We start from the raw sequence: 14,751 nt of genomic DNA, 5'->3' as shown, positions 1-14,751 counted from the left end.
GGTATCGACTATATTTTATATCGTATTATTGGCTTAAATATAGTCCGCTGTTACAGACCCTTGTCTAGCGCACCTTATCGAAGGCAGAGGCTGAATCGATAGGATAACTAAGTAGGTTATGATATAAATTACCTATGCAGGCCGAAGCGGCTAGCTACCGAAGTCACGTGCATTATAGCAATAATATGACCAGACGTATCAGCGACATAACGAGATCGTAGCACCCACAAGACAGGACATATCAAGGCTACAATGGGATAGGATATATGAGGACACTCATTTATGTACTCGGCTAGACCTTCGTGATCAATCGCAATTGTTACTTAGGATATACCTTTAGTATCAAGACCAGCATTCAACTAGTTCGGACTTTTCTATCGAGTATACATACTTGATAGGCCTAGCTTTCTGGACAAAGCTATTCACGAATTGGTTATCGGACCTCGATAGGACCTTGGATTAAGGTCACCACTATAGTATTATGGCATCACAACATCTAGTACTGAATCCTAGTGGATTCTGACATTCAGTTTTGACCCTCGCTATGCAAGAGCAGCTAACTGGTCTCAGAGCTTCAGCCCGAATACCCAGGCGTAACAGATTGGTGGTGAGGGTGGAGACGATAGTGGTGTGTAAGACGATTGAAAGTGGTCGCGTGAATTGAAAATTTTGGTATTGTGGAAAACAAGTAACAATCACATGACCTAAATTTGCTTAATAAGCGTTTTCGGGTCGCGCCACCCTACAAACGAGTCCAGCTCATCTGCAACCACACTATGAGAGTATACATCTCTGTATTTATTAGTAACTCTACTATATGTGAAGATATAATTGTATACTATATATATATGATGATTTTCAGTTAATATTAAGTTTACCTATTCGCCAGGTTATACCTTAGTGGCGAGCTCTCTGGCCATGCAGATTGAAGTAGACAGATGCCTAAAATGATCAGAACGACTTGGGAGGGGTTAGTAAAATAGCACTTTACTAGTGTATATATGGCAATGCAGGGATTCGGCGATTTATTCCCTCCATGTACTCTGTAGAAGTTCTACACTTACTGTATATGCCCGTAACCTGCACCATATCTATCTATTTAAGGTAACTTTCGCTTCACGTGGAACCAAATTGTATACTTCAAGCGTTAGTTGTATCATGAGGAAAAGGCAGGAAAGTGGACGGCATGAAAAGGTGGTCCGCCGTAGGCCCGACAGCAGCACAATATACATTACTCGACAAAACATGGATGACAATACTTTCTGTCAACAGTGTTGAGACCCGATGGACGTCACGATATTCAATAGACATTCAGGCTCCTTGTGTACCTCCATCCAACCATCAGTCTCGACGACGACGACTCTTCCATCGATGCACACTCGTCTCCATCTCTCATCCGCCTCTTCAAAGTTAATCTTTAGCCCCTCGATCTCCGAGTAGAAGACACCTTCTTCACGTACATGTTGACCACCCTGGTATGCCGAGGCCATTAATTGCATAGCTTTCTCTGAAGGTACTGGGCCGAAGTGGACCACTCTCAGGCAACCGTCCAGTGGAACAGACTCAGGTGAGATCACAAACCCTCTTTCAAGACTTTGAACCATCGTTGCCAGTACATACATGTGTTCTTTAGACTCCATGGTCTCTACATACTCGCCGTTAGATTGACAATCCCGCCTGGTAAGACTAATTGTACCGGCATATCTATGACTCTCGGCACCGCTCGGAGGGAAGAGAAGTTCCTGCGCAGCCATTTTGAACCTGTTTGCACCGAATCTGCGATACTCCAAAGTGTCACTATCGGCAACTAATGCGGCGTGTATGCCCCAGCTTGCAACAACCGCACCATGTATCCTCAAAGCTTCATATCTGGTTGTGGGGCTGGCACCCGTAGGGACCCGAGCACGACCCTCTTCGGTGACATAGTGCGCACCTGGAGAGAACTTGGCGACGAAGGTAGGTAAAGGCCGCGGCTTGCCTTGTAGCAGCTCTTTTAACCCGGCTGTTGGATGTGACGTGAGTCCCAAAGAGCTAGCCATGGCATTTCCAGTTCCTGCTGGTATCAGCACAATATTGGGTCGAGTGATCGAGTGCCGCGGGGCACTGTAAAGGGTGTCAATGATATCAACTAATCCTCCATCTCCTGAGATGAGGATGATGGTTTGATGGGTGCCTGCCTCGGCGCGGGGTATAATCTGCGACTTGCATAGTTCGATGATAGTCAGGGAGGACCGTGTCTCATGCACTTCGCAATCACATAACCCAAGATGCGATAGGAAAGGTTGTAGGATATTCTCGTAGAAAGTCTTGGCTGTCCCAGTTCCCGAAGCTGTGGATACGACGATAAGAACCTCACTTTGGTGAGAGTGTAGGTGATGAGGGAGTTCCGTGCACAGGTATCGAGAACTCAATGTGGTTGGCAAGGAATTGAGCCGAATACTTTCTAAAGATGTGCAACCCTCCGTGCTGACATCTCCAAATGTTTTCTGGAGAAACAACAACTTATAGCCATCCCACAGAGCCATGGTTTCGGAAACAACGCAGACTATGTCATCAATTGCAATTGCTATTTCCTTCTCCTCGTTATGACACCGGATAAAGTTTTCGAATAGATCAGCGCTGAAACAGCCTGGATCTGATGATTGTGCCATGGGTGTTTGGGCCAATGTCATTTGTGTACTTAGTTGGGAAATTCTATCTCTATCTATAGATATATCTGCTCTTGCGTCTGTCGCTTTCTAGTTCGATAGAACTCAGGTGCTGAAATGACTAGGATGTAAAAAGCACGAATGGGAACAGTAAACAATGAGTGTGTGAGAAAGTGAGGGGAAAGCCTTAATAGATCAGCTACCTATCTAGGACCCATTTCGGATTACCTAGTGGGGTAAATGTATTTTTAATCAGAGTGAACAACCGAAGGATTACTAGTAATAAAGCGTTCCTTGTATTTGGCTGTGGCCCACTGGCCGTAGTAATGAACGAACTTCACCACCAACCAACCAACTTGCCCTTTTCAAGAGTCTGTTTTGTCTTCGTTTTTTAGACTAGTATGCAAAGATATCGGGATATTCTACTTATTGATACTCGGGAACGAAAGTGAGAAGGCATTATGTGATTCACACAACTGAGTGCTTGGAATACAAAGCCTTCATGGACTGGATACATGTTTATCGCTGAGATTTACTGCAATGAAGGTTTTCGGGAGCTTGACCCTTAATAACAAGTTTTGTCAGTATCAATCGGGCCTAACCAACGCAATGCGCACAACCGACTATAAATGACTTACGTGTCGAATTTCGCTTTGAGCGTCTCAATGACGTTCTTCCAATCTTGATGAGCGGTTAGGCTTCGCCTCGGGGCGCAGCCAATTGCATGTCTCGAATCGAGCTGCACGTCAAGAGGATCAAAAGCATGACACCCAGGACTGATTGAGATGCGAATCGAGTAAGAATTTGTCGATGACTCGGAATCCTTAGCTTCATACAGCTCAAAGCAGATCTGAGACAGATAGTCTAACTCGGGGATAGCTCGCCGAGCGATTTTTGTTTGGATTCCACCTTCCAAGATGCAATTCAGAAGGGTGTATATATGAGACTCCTTTGTGAAATAGAAAAAAGACTTGGCATCTGGCGAGGCTTGAACCTCTTCTAGGTCCCTAACAATTTCTTGAAGCAGTGGCAAAGATGTCAATAAGCCGATCTCCAGCTTTTCTGTATCAGTGATCCCATACTCCTGGGGAGTGACGTAGTCAAAAAGAACCTTTGCCAACTTGTACAACTCTCTCAACTTCGAGAGTCTTCCATCCAACTTGGCTTTCTTAGAGCTTGAGCCGGGGTATAATTTGAAATAATGATCATAAGTGTCATCTAGGGCTCTAAAATGCGGCATTGATTCGAATGCATGCATCCGTCGCTTCAAACCGAACCGATGCGCAAATATTGAACTGTCCATGTGCTCCTCATTCCTTTCAAAACCCGTACCTTCGTTGCATGATTCAGAGTCACCAGCAGCAGCCTTCGGCGTTATACTTTTCCGATGGGAGTATTCTCCTTCTTCCGCATCGTCGTCACTGTCTGGAGGCATAAACACCCATTCTAAAAATTGCCGGTTGTGGAGAGCGTCAAACTTCATACTGTCATACAGTTCAGAGAGCTTGCTGGGGTCAACTTTTTCCGTATCACAAAACTCGGCAAACAGTTTCTCCCACCTCTCCTTAAAAAGCATCGGATCCTCACCAGTACACCATCGTCCCTGAATAGTAGCCAATGGAGAAGCATCTGCATGGGGATTGGAAGAACTATCATTGGTAGGGTACAGCTCGGATGAACGGCTTGGGGAACTTTCAAGTCTCCGAAAATTGTGTCTCATAACATCCCGATGGAATTTCATAAGTTCAACAACCGTGCCAAGGACCACTGAAGGTTCCGGTATGTTATCTTTGGGCCATGTGAACTGCGACGGTGCAGACCCTTCTCGCAAAAGCAACTTCAACTTCTTTTTTACTTTGTCCATAAGATCTTTCGCGGCATTGGAGTCGTCTAAAAGGTCTTTCCGAACTTGTATGCAATCATCTGGAAGCTCCTTTTGATCAAGAAAAGCGGAGGCCCAGATTTGCGCTGTAGAATAATCCACTTAGCTAGCTATCTACGGCATAGACTAAGGCGTAGACTTACCACTAGTACTCACTCTTCGCTCAGAGCTCGTGAATATTCGAACATTATTCAAAGCCTCCTTGTTCATCAATTTCAAGTCATCGCGCATATTTAGACCGAGGTCCTGGGATTGGTAGCGAGCTGCATGGGTTGGTTCCCCCCCCCATTTGATTACAAGTTGGAGCTTATCTAAGATAAGATCATTCTCTGCAGCAGAAAACCTCGAGAATGTGGCCCCGGATATAGAATCGCTCCGTGTCTGAGTCCTACTCAAATCCTCGTTTCTTCCAGGTGCTTCGCCGAGGCCAGGGGATCCAGAAGTATCCTGAGTGCCCTCGGCGGGCGGCAGCATCGTGGAGGCCTCCTGCCCGCGAGATTCCTCTGGATTCCGCTTACGAAACATTGGCTTTATCTGCACCTTCGTTCCAGGCCAGCAACCCTTCTTCTCAAGAGATGTACGAAGCAGTTTGAGTTTGTCGATGTCTTCAAGCCCCCGCTCCATTGCCACTTTAACTGCGTCGGATACGCTGGCTAGCGCAGCCTCTCCTTTGATCACCACTTCTTCCTGGTGTCCCTTTAGAAGATCAATGAAAGGTTGGCTATGGAAAGTGAACTTGAATTTCTGCTTTGGTGTGCGATCTGCATGCCGGATGACTGCTACCATACCCTTCAGCTTCCACGAGTGTTTAGAAGCCGGGGGTGGAGGAGGAGTATCGTCGATTGCGTCCGATGGGATAACAGATGCATTTGCAGCTTGGGGAACTAAACCTCCTGAGAGTGACGATCTTTCTTGCAAGTTCGAGTTTTTCTGGTTATTCCCATTGTCTGTACTCTCAGAAGCGGAAGGGACAGGCAGACCTGAAACTGGAATATCCGAGGGAGCATTATCGGGGGTTTTGTTGCCCGAGGGGCTTCCATGGAGTTTGGACGCGCTTGGAGATTTTAACAGAGTCTTCAATGTGTGTCTGTGAGATACAGAGTGTCTCCAGGAATGGTTCAAATCTGGAGGACAGATTTCAGGTTCTAGAGTCCCTTCACGTCTGCGTTTCTCAGTCAAAAAAATGTCTCTCAGGATACTAGCACATCTGTCATAGTAGTCATTGTTATCCTTGACGAAGCTCCAGCCATTAACATCGATCACGTAGCTTCTGTCACCAACACGAAGCATGTCAAAACCACAAATGCGCTGACCGAACCCATTTGATATTTTGGAAGCAATTGCTGCCTCATCCCGGCTCAATTGCGTAATATATCTAAGCTCCTTTCCGTGGGTGTTGCGGCGGACAAGTCCGTCAACCACAGGTGACTTCCGTGTTTCCGCGTGACAAAAATCCGGGCCGACAGTATAGGCCTTGACGTCCTCAGAATTATCCACCCTCACAAACTGTTCGTAAATATAACTGGAGTTATTTTCCGTCACAGACCTAGGAACAAGCAAGCCTGGATCGTACTCCGAGCTCTTATTTCCAACCTTTCGGAAGAGTCTCCGGCCCCCACCGCCGTATTGCTGATCGTTGGGGAAATATATATGAATGTTATGATCCTCCCCATTTACTGGTTTTTCAACGAATGGTTTTCTAAAGACCTGCCCATCGACAATCAAAGAATCCCCGTCGTCAGACATTGATACGTTCTTCGTTCTTGAAAGCCCTCCTCCAGTACCATCTTCGGGACCTTCAAGCCTGACTCCAGTCAGTTGGTAAACATGCTGGGCAAGTTCAGGAGACTCTAATGTTGGGCCACCGTCTCGATTGATTTCCAACCGCTTCGGCGTAGGAACACTCATGTTGTCTAAAATCCTCAAACAAAGCCGTCGATCCCATAGCACTTTTTGCATCGGCAAGTCGTTGACACAAAATGGTTTCCGGAGCCTCGCATATGCTATGGCCTTGTCCAATGGAAATCCGTCTGAAAAAAAAGCAATGAGGTAGTCACACACAGGCCAGTTCTCTACGGCTTCATCGAGGATCACCTTGTCGCCAAAGACAATCACCTCAAAGCCGCCCTTAGATTGAAGACGTGTCAGAATGTTTTGACTGGGCTTGCTGCGAGCTTTGACATCTAGAGCACAAACACCGATTTTTCCTAGACTATGGGTTATAGGCTCAGCCTCACTAATGGAGCTTGCAGCTGTGCTTCCACTTAATCTTCTTGGTGCTCTGCTAGAAGAGCGGGTAGAAGTATGATTACTTCGACCCGTAGTTTGATTATCAGACGTACAGTCAACTTTGTACGCCTTGGCTTGGTGGGACTGCAAGCCATGTAGATTTCCTCTCAATGCAGTGGATGTTGTGCTGTCATAGAGCAGAGAGGCTGATGACTTATCCGCCTGATCATGGCCAGCATGTGGTGAAGCAGCTAGTCTCGGAATGCTTTCTACACTGCTCGTAGAAGAGTCAACACCGACAGAACGACCGCTACTACGGTCACAATCTCGATCCATTCGAAAAGCAAACAATAGAAAGCAACCTGAAGATAGCAAACGATAGTCTCAATGGCTTATGATTCTGGCGACAAATTCAATGGTCGCGATAAGGTGGTAGAAATTTTTTGTACAGTACACAATCTCGGGAATTAATGGGAACTGGTTATTGCAAGAAGGGGGCGGTGGCGGGGGAGCGAGCGATCTTTGTAGTGGCTTGCTTCTGACCCGTACCAGGTTATAGCAAAGCTTCCTCTAAAAAAAGGGGTGAAATAAAACATGGGTCCAGTTTACAAGAAAACAACTAGATTTGGCGTAACTATGCTATACGTTTGTTTAGGTTGAAGTACAGCATGCTATGTCTATCTTGAATTAACCAGCCGAAAAAGAACATATGGGAGAGGGAAGGGGAGTACGGAGTACGTCACTACCGCACTAAGATCTCTTTTGAAGGGGACTTTCCACAAAGTTAGTGACCCCTACCCTGCACCACGTTCGCGGAATCGCGATCCCGCCAGCTAAATCTGTAAATCACTTAAAGACCACTCATTATGCTTGATTGCTTTCAACCGAGCATCCCTAGACTGATATATTTAGTGCTTAGGGCCCCTGGCTCTAGGCTAAAACTATCTATATATTAATACTAATGAAATATTTTAATACTCTTTAGCTATACCAAGTAGTTCTATTATATTTATTATTTTTTCTGCAACCTAGATTCAGATACAATATCCTTTATTATGTAGGTCCCATAATATAGTACTATCGGTATCCAGCGTCCACCTAGTAACTAGGAGTACTACGCATCGATTTTGTCGTTTATTATGAACTAGAAAACCTTCAGCAACAAAATGTGAGCTCTAGTTTTAACAGTACTTAGTGCAATGATAGTTTTAGATCTTGTGGGTATGTACTCCATGCTACCTCCCTTACGTAGTCTATTCTTCAAATGGAGTAGTCCATCTCAGAAGTACAGCAACATTAGTAGGTCTCTTCTTACCTACGGAGTAGTTACCTTGGGCGTTGAAGGTAAGCTCTAACAGCCACTAAAACTAGATCTATTCCAACCATCATAAAATGTTACTCCGTACTATAGCATTGACAGTTTCCACATTTAGAGACAATCACACAAAATATTCAATGTATTGAATTTCTTACTAAGTAAATTAGTGGCAGACCTCTGCCTCCAAACTCTTAGGTATATTCCAGGAGATATACTGCTTTTTTATTAGTTTCCCTACTATGTAGGAGTCCCCTGGACAATCACTACTCTTAAGTAACTAGTTAAGCCAATTAACGTAATCGGTAAGCGGCCCGCCATCTCCTGTTTTCCATATAAAATGGCACTTTTTATGATTCTAATTTCTCAACCACCAGAGATTTTTAAGATGAAAGATATAGTATATAGTCAATATACTACTAAACAAGGACATTATTTATTTTTTAAAGATTTTTTAATAATTTTTCTTAAAGCATACAATACTAAACTGTAAGAAAATATAGATAAAAGCTCTAGTATACAATATACTGTCTAGTTTAGAGATTCCTCCACTTAGTATATGTATCTATAGTAGTATATTAATTCATATATTAAGATTTCGGTCTCCACTATCTCTGGTTATTGAAATACTAGAATCATAAAAAGTGTCATTTTATATGGAAAACAGGAGATGGAGGACTGCTTACAATGGCGGGCCGCTTACCGATTAAGTTAATTTAGCATTGATCTAATTAAGTAAGCGGTATAAAACTGCGCCTACATGGTAATGGCGGCAACGCGGAGACAACTGTTTTTCCGGCAAGAAAAATAGAAAAAAAAAAGAAAATTGTCTAGCCTTTTGGTAAAACGCCTGCGCCACCACTTTGACCTCTGTCTACTGAGCTGCCTACTGTTTCTTACACAATGCCATCCCTCGCCGAGGATACGTTTGACATACCGTTGGCTAAGAGACAGAAAAGGGCCACAGATAAAGGTGGTCAGACAGGGCTACAAGCCGCTGGATCCAAAGTTTTCGCTCCGTTTCGAGTACGTGGGACGATATTGAGAATACCCAAAAGCCATCACTCTTGTGCATATAAGCCTGCTTTGTTTTTCAAGCTAACCTCCTTCTTGTAAGACTTTAGGGCTAGTGTCTCCTACAACGGTTCCCTTCACGTCCGTTCGTCTAGGCAAATCAACTTATCAGATCTCGACCTCAGTCGGACGTTCAGTGCAGACTTACGATTTACGGCGAGGACTAAATCTTGTATTTATCAGTCGGCCTCAAACACCAGATGCAATTACAGCTACCTTCGCATGGAAGGACAAGGTTTTCGTGGCTTGGGGACACCTCCGTCCTGGATCTCCTGGAGGTATATGGGTTCTCAAGCGTGGCAAGAAAGTCGCCTCTCTCGAAACCAGTAAAGATTTTGCGGAGCCCATCATACAACTTCTTGTCTTTGGTTCTTGGATTGTGGGTTGCAGCGCCAAACGCATACAGGTGTGGAAAAATACATCATATGAATTTTACACCTCATTAGTACCTCGACGCAGCCAGGGCTCAGCCGAGACACAAATATACACGGGTCAAGTATGCACTATGCCAACATATCTCAACAAGATCTTTGCCGGTCGATATGACGGAGGTATTGAGATCTGGAACGTGAAAACGGGAAAGTTAATTTACACTATGTTGCCATCATCTGCAAAAGCTGGTGCTGTAACTGTACTCCAACCGACTCCTGTGCTATCCCTCATTGCGGTCGCCTATAAGAGCGGCGCACTATCTATTCGCAATGTCGAGACGGACCAGGTCGCATTGTCCCTGCGCACAGATTCGTCAGATGGGCCACGGGTAACCTCGATATCTTTCCGGACAGATGGCCTAGGTGCTGGTGAAGATGGTCGAAGCTCAGGTGTCATGGCAACTGCCTGCATTGACAGCGGAGACATTACAATGTGGGATTTGAACGGTGGTGGTAGGATTATGGGAACGCTTCGCGGCGCGCATCGAATTACTGACGGAGGAACTGGATTGGGGGTAAACCAAGTTGAATTCCTAGATGGGCAGCCAGTGTTGGTCTCATCTGGAAAGGACAACGCCCTCAGGACATGGATCTTTGATGAGTTACCATTTTCGCCTATCCCCAGGCCACTACACTCGAGGAGCGGTCACTCTGCTACAGTTACTACCCTCGAGTTCTTGCCTTCCGCCTCAGACGGTTCGGAATTTGGCGGTAAGTGGTTACTGAGTGCAAGCAAGGATTGCAGTCTTTGGGGTTTCAGTGTACGGAAGGATAGCCAAAACACCGAGATCTCCCAGGGAGCTGTAGAACACAAGGCGAAGAAGATTGTTGGGCTAAGCACAGTCAACGGGGCGCGAGAGCTCAAGGCACCGGAGGTCACCTGCATTGCATGTTCCCTCAATCGCGATGGGGGAATGGGTGTCACAACATCTGGCCCAATCTGGGCAAATCCCAAAACAAGTACGGATGCTTCAAACAAAACAGGCTGGGAGAGTGTCTTGACAGGTCATCGTGGGGACAAATTTGCTCGGACTTGGTTTTGGGGGAAGAAGAAGGCTGGGCGTTGGGCATTTGAAACGGGTGATAAAACGGAAGTCAAGGTGAGTGGAAATACCATACAGTGCAGGGGTTTGCAATCTAACTGGGGAACTGCGTTATCAGAGCGTCGCCATCTCACAATGCGGGACTTTTGCATTGGTTGGGTCGGCCGGAGGTAGCATCGATATGTTCAACATGCAGTCCGGTTTATACCGACAAAGTTTTCCTATCCGCGGCCTTAAGAATAATATCAAGTCCAGTGCTAGTTCCTTCGCCTCCCCAAATAGGAACAGCCTGAAGCATAGCAAAGCAGTTACTGGGGTAGCTATTGACGGATTGAACCAAACTATTGTCAGTTGCGGACTCGATGGGAAAGTTAAGGTGAGGTCTTCGCCATCCGATTGTGTCGAAAATCACTGGGCTAACCTGGAGTCACAACAATATATAGTTTTGGGACTTTATCTCGGGATCACTCGTCGATGAGCTCGATTGGCATCCGATGACATCTATCACTGGACTTCGGTACAGCAGCACGAGCGAGCTAGTTGCATTCAGCTGCGACGACCTTTCAATCCGTGTTGTCGATATAGAGACGAGAAAGGTTGTTCGTGAGTTCTGGGGATGCATAGGTCAAGTGAATGACTTTGCATTTTCCTCTGACGGGAGATGGATCATTGCCGCTTCCATGGACTCTGTTATCCGCATTTGGGACTTGCCGACAGGGCATCTAATTGACCTCTTCCGTGTGCCCAGTACATGCACTGCGTTAGCTATGTCTTCAACAGGGGAATTTTTAGCCACCGCCCACGCTGATGGACTAGGTGTTAGTCTTTGGTCTAACAGAAGTTTATTTGTACCTATATCGAGCCGGAATCTGGATGAAACAGAAATCGCGGATGTCGGTGTTCCTACTATTTCCGGTGAGACTGGGGTAGAGGCCATCGAAGCTGCATTTTCGGAAAGCTATCAGCCAAGTGATGCCGAAGGACCTGTGTTGTCCACAGAACAGCTCAGTCAAGACATGGTCACACTCAGCGTCGTTCCCAAAAGCAAGTGGCAGACCATGCTTCACTTGGAGCTGATCAAGGTAAAATTGCCTTCCTCGAAGTTATCTTCCTCTTAGGAGCTGTGTCTGACCGTTATAGGAGCGCAACAAACCAAAAGAGCCCCCGAAAGCTCCCGAGAAGGCACCATTTTTCCTGCCAACGGCTTCTGAGAAAGATCATCCTGATGGAGATGGCGATGTCAACCTCATGGCTGACAGTACAATCGCCGAACGGTCACGAATCGCCAAAATGCAGCATTCCATGAATTCTAGTATCGGAGGCTCTCGGTTCACTACCCTTCTGCGGTACGGTCGCGATACAGGGAACTTTGAGCCCTTCGTTGAACATTTTAAATCTATGTCTCCGGCAAAAGCCGACCTGGAGATCAGGTCATTAGATCCTCGAGTACACGAGTGCCACTCCGAGCTGTCAGACTTTGTCATCGCTCTGACCAATCGACTTCTCTCAAAGAAGGACTTCGAGCTCGTCAACGCCTGGATGGCAGTGTTCTTGAGAACCCATGCCGATGTTGTGGTGAAGTGTTCCGAGTCTAATGAAATGGAACAGCTGAGAAAGGCATTAGTCGCTTGGAGCCTAGCGCAACAACGAGAAAAGCAGCGCTTGGCTGAATTAGTCGGGTATTGTCGTGGTGTCGTGGGATTTTTAAGATCATCGCGTTAATATATTTGAAAAGGCACGAGCCAGGGTATGTGTATTGTACAGTTAATGCTTTAGGCTTGTAGAATTCTATATTTCCGCCGCGCTGTTATCTTCAATATGGTCGTAAGTCTCTGTGATTTTATACTGAGACATCCGCCGGTAACTTTACTCCATTGGCAATATGTCGTACATGTTATCAGTCTTCCCGCATAAGGGCTTGCCATTGCCTACTCGTGAATCATAACCCTGTGGAGCCAATGGAGGCAAAGGTGGTGTTGGCTCCATGTGGTCAGCACTTTCACTGCAGGATCGTTTGCCTAGCAGCTGAATACTTTGGTGTACGAATTCATTGACAGAGGCTCCCCCATTAAGAGTCTTTTCCATCAAGCTAGCTGTCGGCCCCATGATAACATGGAGTGAAGGGAGATCGCTAAGCATGGATCTCAACTCCATCATGCTACCATGTGCAACCATTGAGAGTCTGAGTAACTGTCCGAGTATCCTTAACGAATATAGTACTGCCTGGATCTGTGCAGTGAGGTGAATATCTCGCCAGTCAAACCTCTCATCCATATGTCCCAGAGTAAGAAAGCGGCTCAATCGCGCAGAGTCGGAAAATACGCAGTTCGAGGCACTACCATCAAGTTCACAGAGCGCAAACATAATCCAATACGCGGGTGAGGTTGTATTGACTCCAATCTCATGTTGTATTGATTTAAGTCGGGCCAAAAGTACACCTACCTCGCTCATGATCCAGTTTTCATTGCCTAGGTCTATTTTATCCACGGCAATTCTGCCGCCTCGTCGGACGAATTCGTTGATAGAGTCAACCCTTTCAGAGGCCGGGCGCGAGGCGTTCAGAACTGAATATGCTAGGTTCCTATATAAACGACCCTGGACCCATGCACAGCGCCTCGCATGGTCTTCGTTCAAAATTGCAAGATACACGTGGGGAGTTTCCAAGGATATATGAGTTTGTCGCAATTCATACTGCCAGAACAGCTCGGAAACCCTCGCATCAAAGTGCGGGAGAAATTGCAGGTTTCCAGCTTTTAACGAATCCAAGTCATCTTGATATTCCTGGACAAAATCTTGATAGCCTAATGCATGTGCACGGTCCTCGTAAGAACTATTGGCTCGTTTTACGAGCTCTGCTATTCCTGCATCTGGGTGAGATTTTATTTCAAAGGCAAAGCGCAAGATGTTTGGAATTCCCAAACGCTGAGCAACCAGCCCTGGGCTTAACCTCATAGCCTTTATTTGCCATTCTTCTGGTGTATGAGGATTCCCACCAACAATCTCGATGGAATCTAGGAAAATAACAGAGCCTTGTGGGCCTAGATCATAGAGCAGAAGGTCTGTATCATTCGTCAGGATGGAGCAACTTGTGTGTTTTGCAGTGGATGCACAGTAGGCATCTGCTTCCCCAGGTACCATTTCGGTGATACCCGCCCACGGAAAACCTTCAAGTTCAACCGAATGTACGCATAAGATATCGCTCGCCGCGGTCAAGATATTCTCTCTGTTCCATCGGTATTTGAGATCCTCGAACACAGTGGGGACGATAAAGGGGTTGTCGGGGAGATCGTTATATGTCGCCGGTAAAGGCCGGCTACGTAAGACATTTCCGAGTATGATCGCACATCTATCGCTAGGGCCACTAAGTCTTTGAAGACCACTCTGCGTTTTGGAGCGAAGTAGTTCAAGTTTTTTCCTCGACTTTTCCAATCGAGAAAGCCGTGTTTCCCGCTTCCTAGATGGCAAAGCGCCATCGAAGCATATTCTCTCTCTGATGAATATTAGCAACATGCTCCAGTGAGTCGAGGACGTGCTTGTAAAATACATCTTAACACCGAGCGTGGTTAATAGTAAGAGATATGTCATAACCCCGCAACTTACTTCATTGCACGTCGGTAACGCATTGGGAAATCCAAGTCTCGAATCTGACCAAGATAGCAACCGCCAAAACACATGGTACACAAGACTAGGTCCATCGATTACAACCGAGTGGACACAATCAGCTTCCCCTTGACGCTTATGCAATCTGCTTTCCAGTAGAACGGTCTCGGCGAACGGGTATAGGTGTCGCCTGAGACGTGGTATGCCCATCGTTCTGAAAGCGTGTAAGTTTGACACCTAACAGCGACCTTTCTGGACTAGCTAGACGATTGACAGGTGTCTAGTGCGTAGCTTCTGAAGCTTACTTTGTAAATATATCAGAGCATATTAAAGTCTTGTGCGGTTTTTGGTGGTAGAGAATGTCTAACGTACGGCAGTAAAGGACCGCAGTAGGACTAGGTACGCAGTTATATGGAACGGCGTAATGATAATTACAATATTTTTTAATTGAAAAAAAATAACGTATCCCGTAAGCAAGTCGGCCACTCCATGCGTTTTGACTCCAGTCAGAAACCTCACTCAATTCAAC

General features: G+C 46.0%; 4 protein-coding genes across 4 annotated transcripts; 1 reads left to right on the top strand and 3 right to left on the bottom strand.

Annotated features, from left to right (window-relative positions):
* Positions 1-1,071: 1,071 nt before the first annotated feature.
* On the bottom strand, positions 1,072-2,804 carry BDW43DRAFT_291700 (diacylglycerol/lipid kinase family protein). Its single transcript, XM_032043649.1, has one exon. The coding sequence runs from the start codon at positions 2,670-2,672 to the stop codon at positions 1,266-1,268; it is 1,407 nt and encodes a 468-aa protein (XP_031895049.1). The 5' UTR covers positions 2,673-2,804; the 3' UTR covers positions 1,072-1,265.
* Positions 2,805-2,907: 103 nt separating this feature from the next.
* On the bottom strand, positions 2,908-7,447 carry BDW43DRAFT_219886 (inositol polyphosphate kinase VIP1). The gene is made up of 2 exons (XM_032039387.1): positions 4,674-7,447; positions 2,908-4,616 (listed from the first exon to the last, which is right to left on the bottom strand). The coding sequence occupies exons 1-2, from the start codon at positions 7,093-7,095 to the stop codon at positions 3,283-3,285; spliced, it is 3,756 nt and encodes a 1,251-aa protein (XP_031895048.1). The 5' UTR covers positions 7,096-7,447; the 3' UTR covers positions 2,908-3,282.
* Positions 7,448-8,977: 1,530 nt separating this feature from the next.
* Positions 8,978-12,344, top strand: BDW43DRAFT_304027 (rRNA-processing protein UTP21; the record flags this gene model as incomplete). Its single annotated transcript, XM_032045527.1, has 5 exons — positions 8,978-9,104; positions 9,205-10,679; positions 10,741-10,998; positions 11,066-11,704; positions 11,763-12,344. The coding sequence occupies 5 exons, from the start codon at positions 8,978-8,980 to the stop codon at positions 12,342-12,344; spliced, it is 3,081 nt and encodes a 1,026-aa protein (XP_031895047.1).
* A 144-nt stretch (positions 12,345-12,488) lies between these two features.
* On the bottom strand, positions 12,489-14,296 carry BDW43DRAFT_304026 (XPG domain containing-domain-containing protein; the record flags this gene model as incomplete). The annotated part of the gene is made up of 2 exons (XM_032045526.1): positions 12,489-14,112; positions 14,223-14,296. 2 exons carry the CDS (start codon positions 14,294-14,296, stop codon positions 12,489-12,491), a joined length of 1,698 nt encoding a protein of 565 aa, XP_031895046.1.
* Positions 14,297-14,751: the final 455 nt, after the last annotated feature.

This window comes from Aspergillus alliaceus (genome assembly GCF_009176365.1).
Source record: "Aspergillus alliaceus strain CBS 536.65 unplaced genomic scaffold BDW43scaffold_68, whole genome shotgun sequence".
NCBI classification, from domain to species: Eukaryota; Fungi; Ascomycota; class Eurotiomycetes; order Eurotiales; family Aspergillaceae; genus Aspergillus; species Aspergillus alliaceus.
This window is presented reverse-complemented; position numbering and strand designations above follow the sequence as displayed.

Coding starts and splice junctions, on each gene's coding strand:
- BDW43DRAFT_291700 (XM_032043649.1), bottom strand. CDS start 2,672: ATGACATTGGCCCAAACACCCATGGCACAATCATCAGATCCAGGCTGT.
- BDW43DRAFT_219886 (XM_032039387.1), bottom strand. CDS start 7,095: ATGGATCGAGATTGTGACCGTAGTAGCGGTCGTTCTGTCGGTGTTGAC. Junction 4,617..4,673: donor GCGAAGAGTGAGTACTAGTG/GTAAGTCTACGC, acceptor ATTATTCTACAG/CGCAAATCTGGGCCTCCGCT.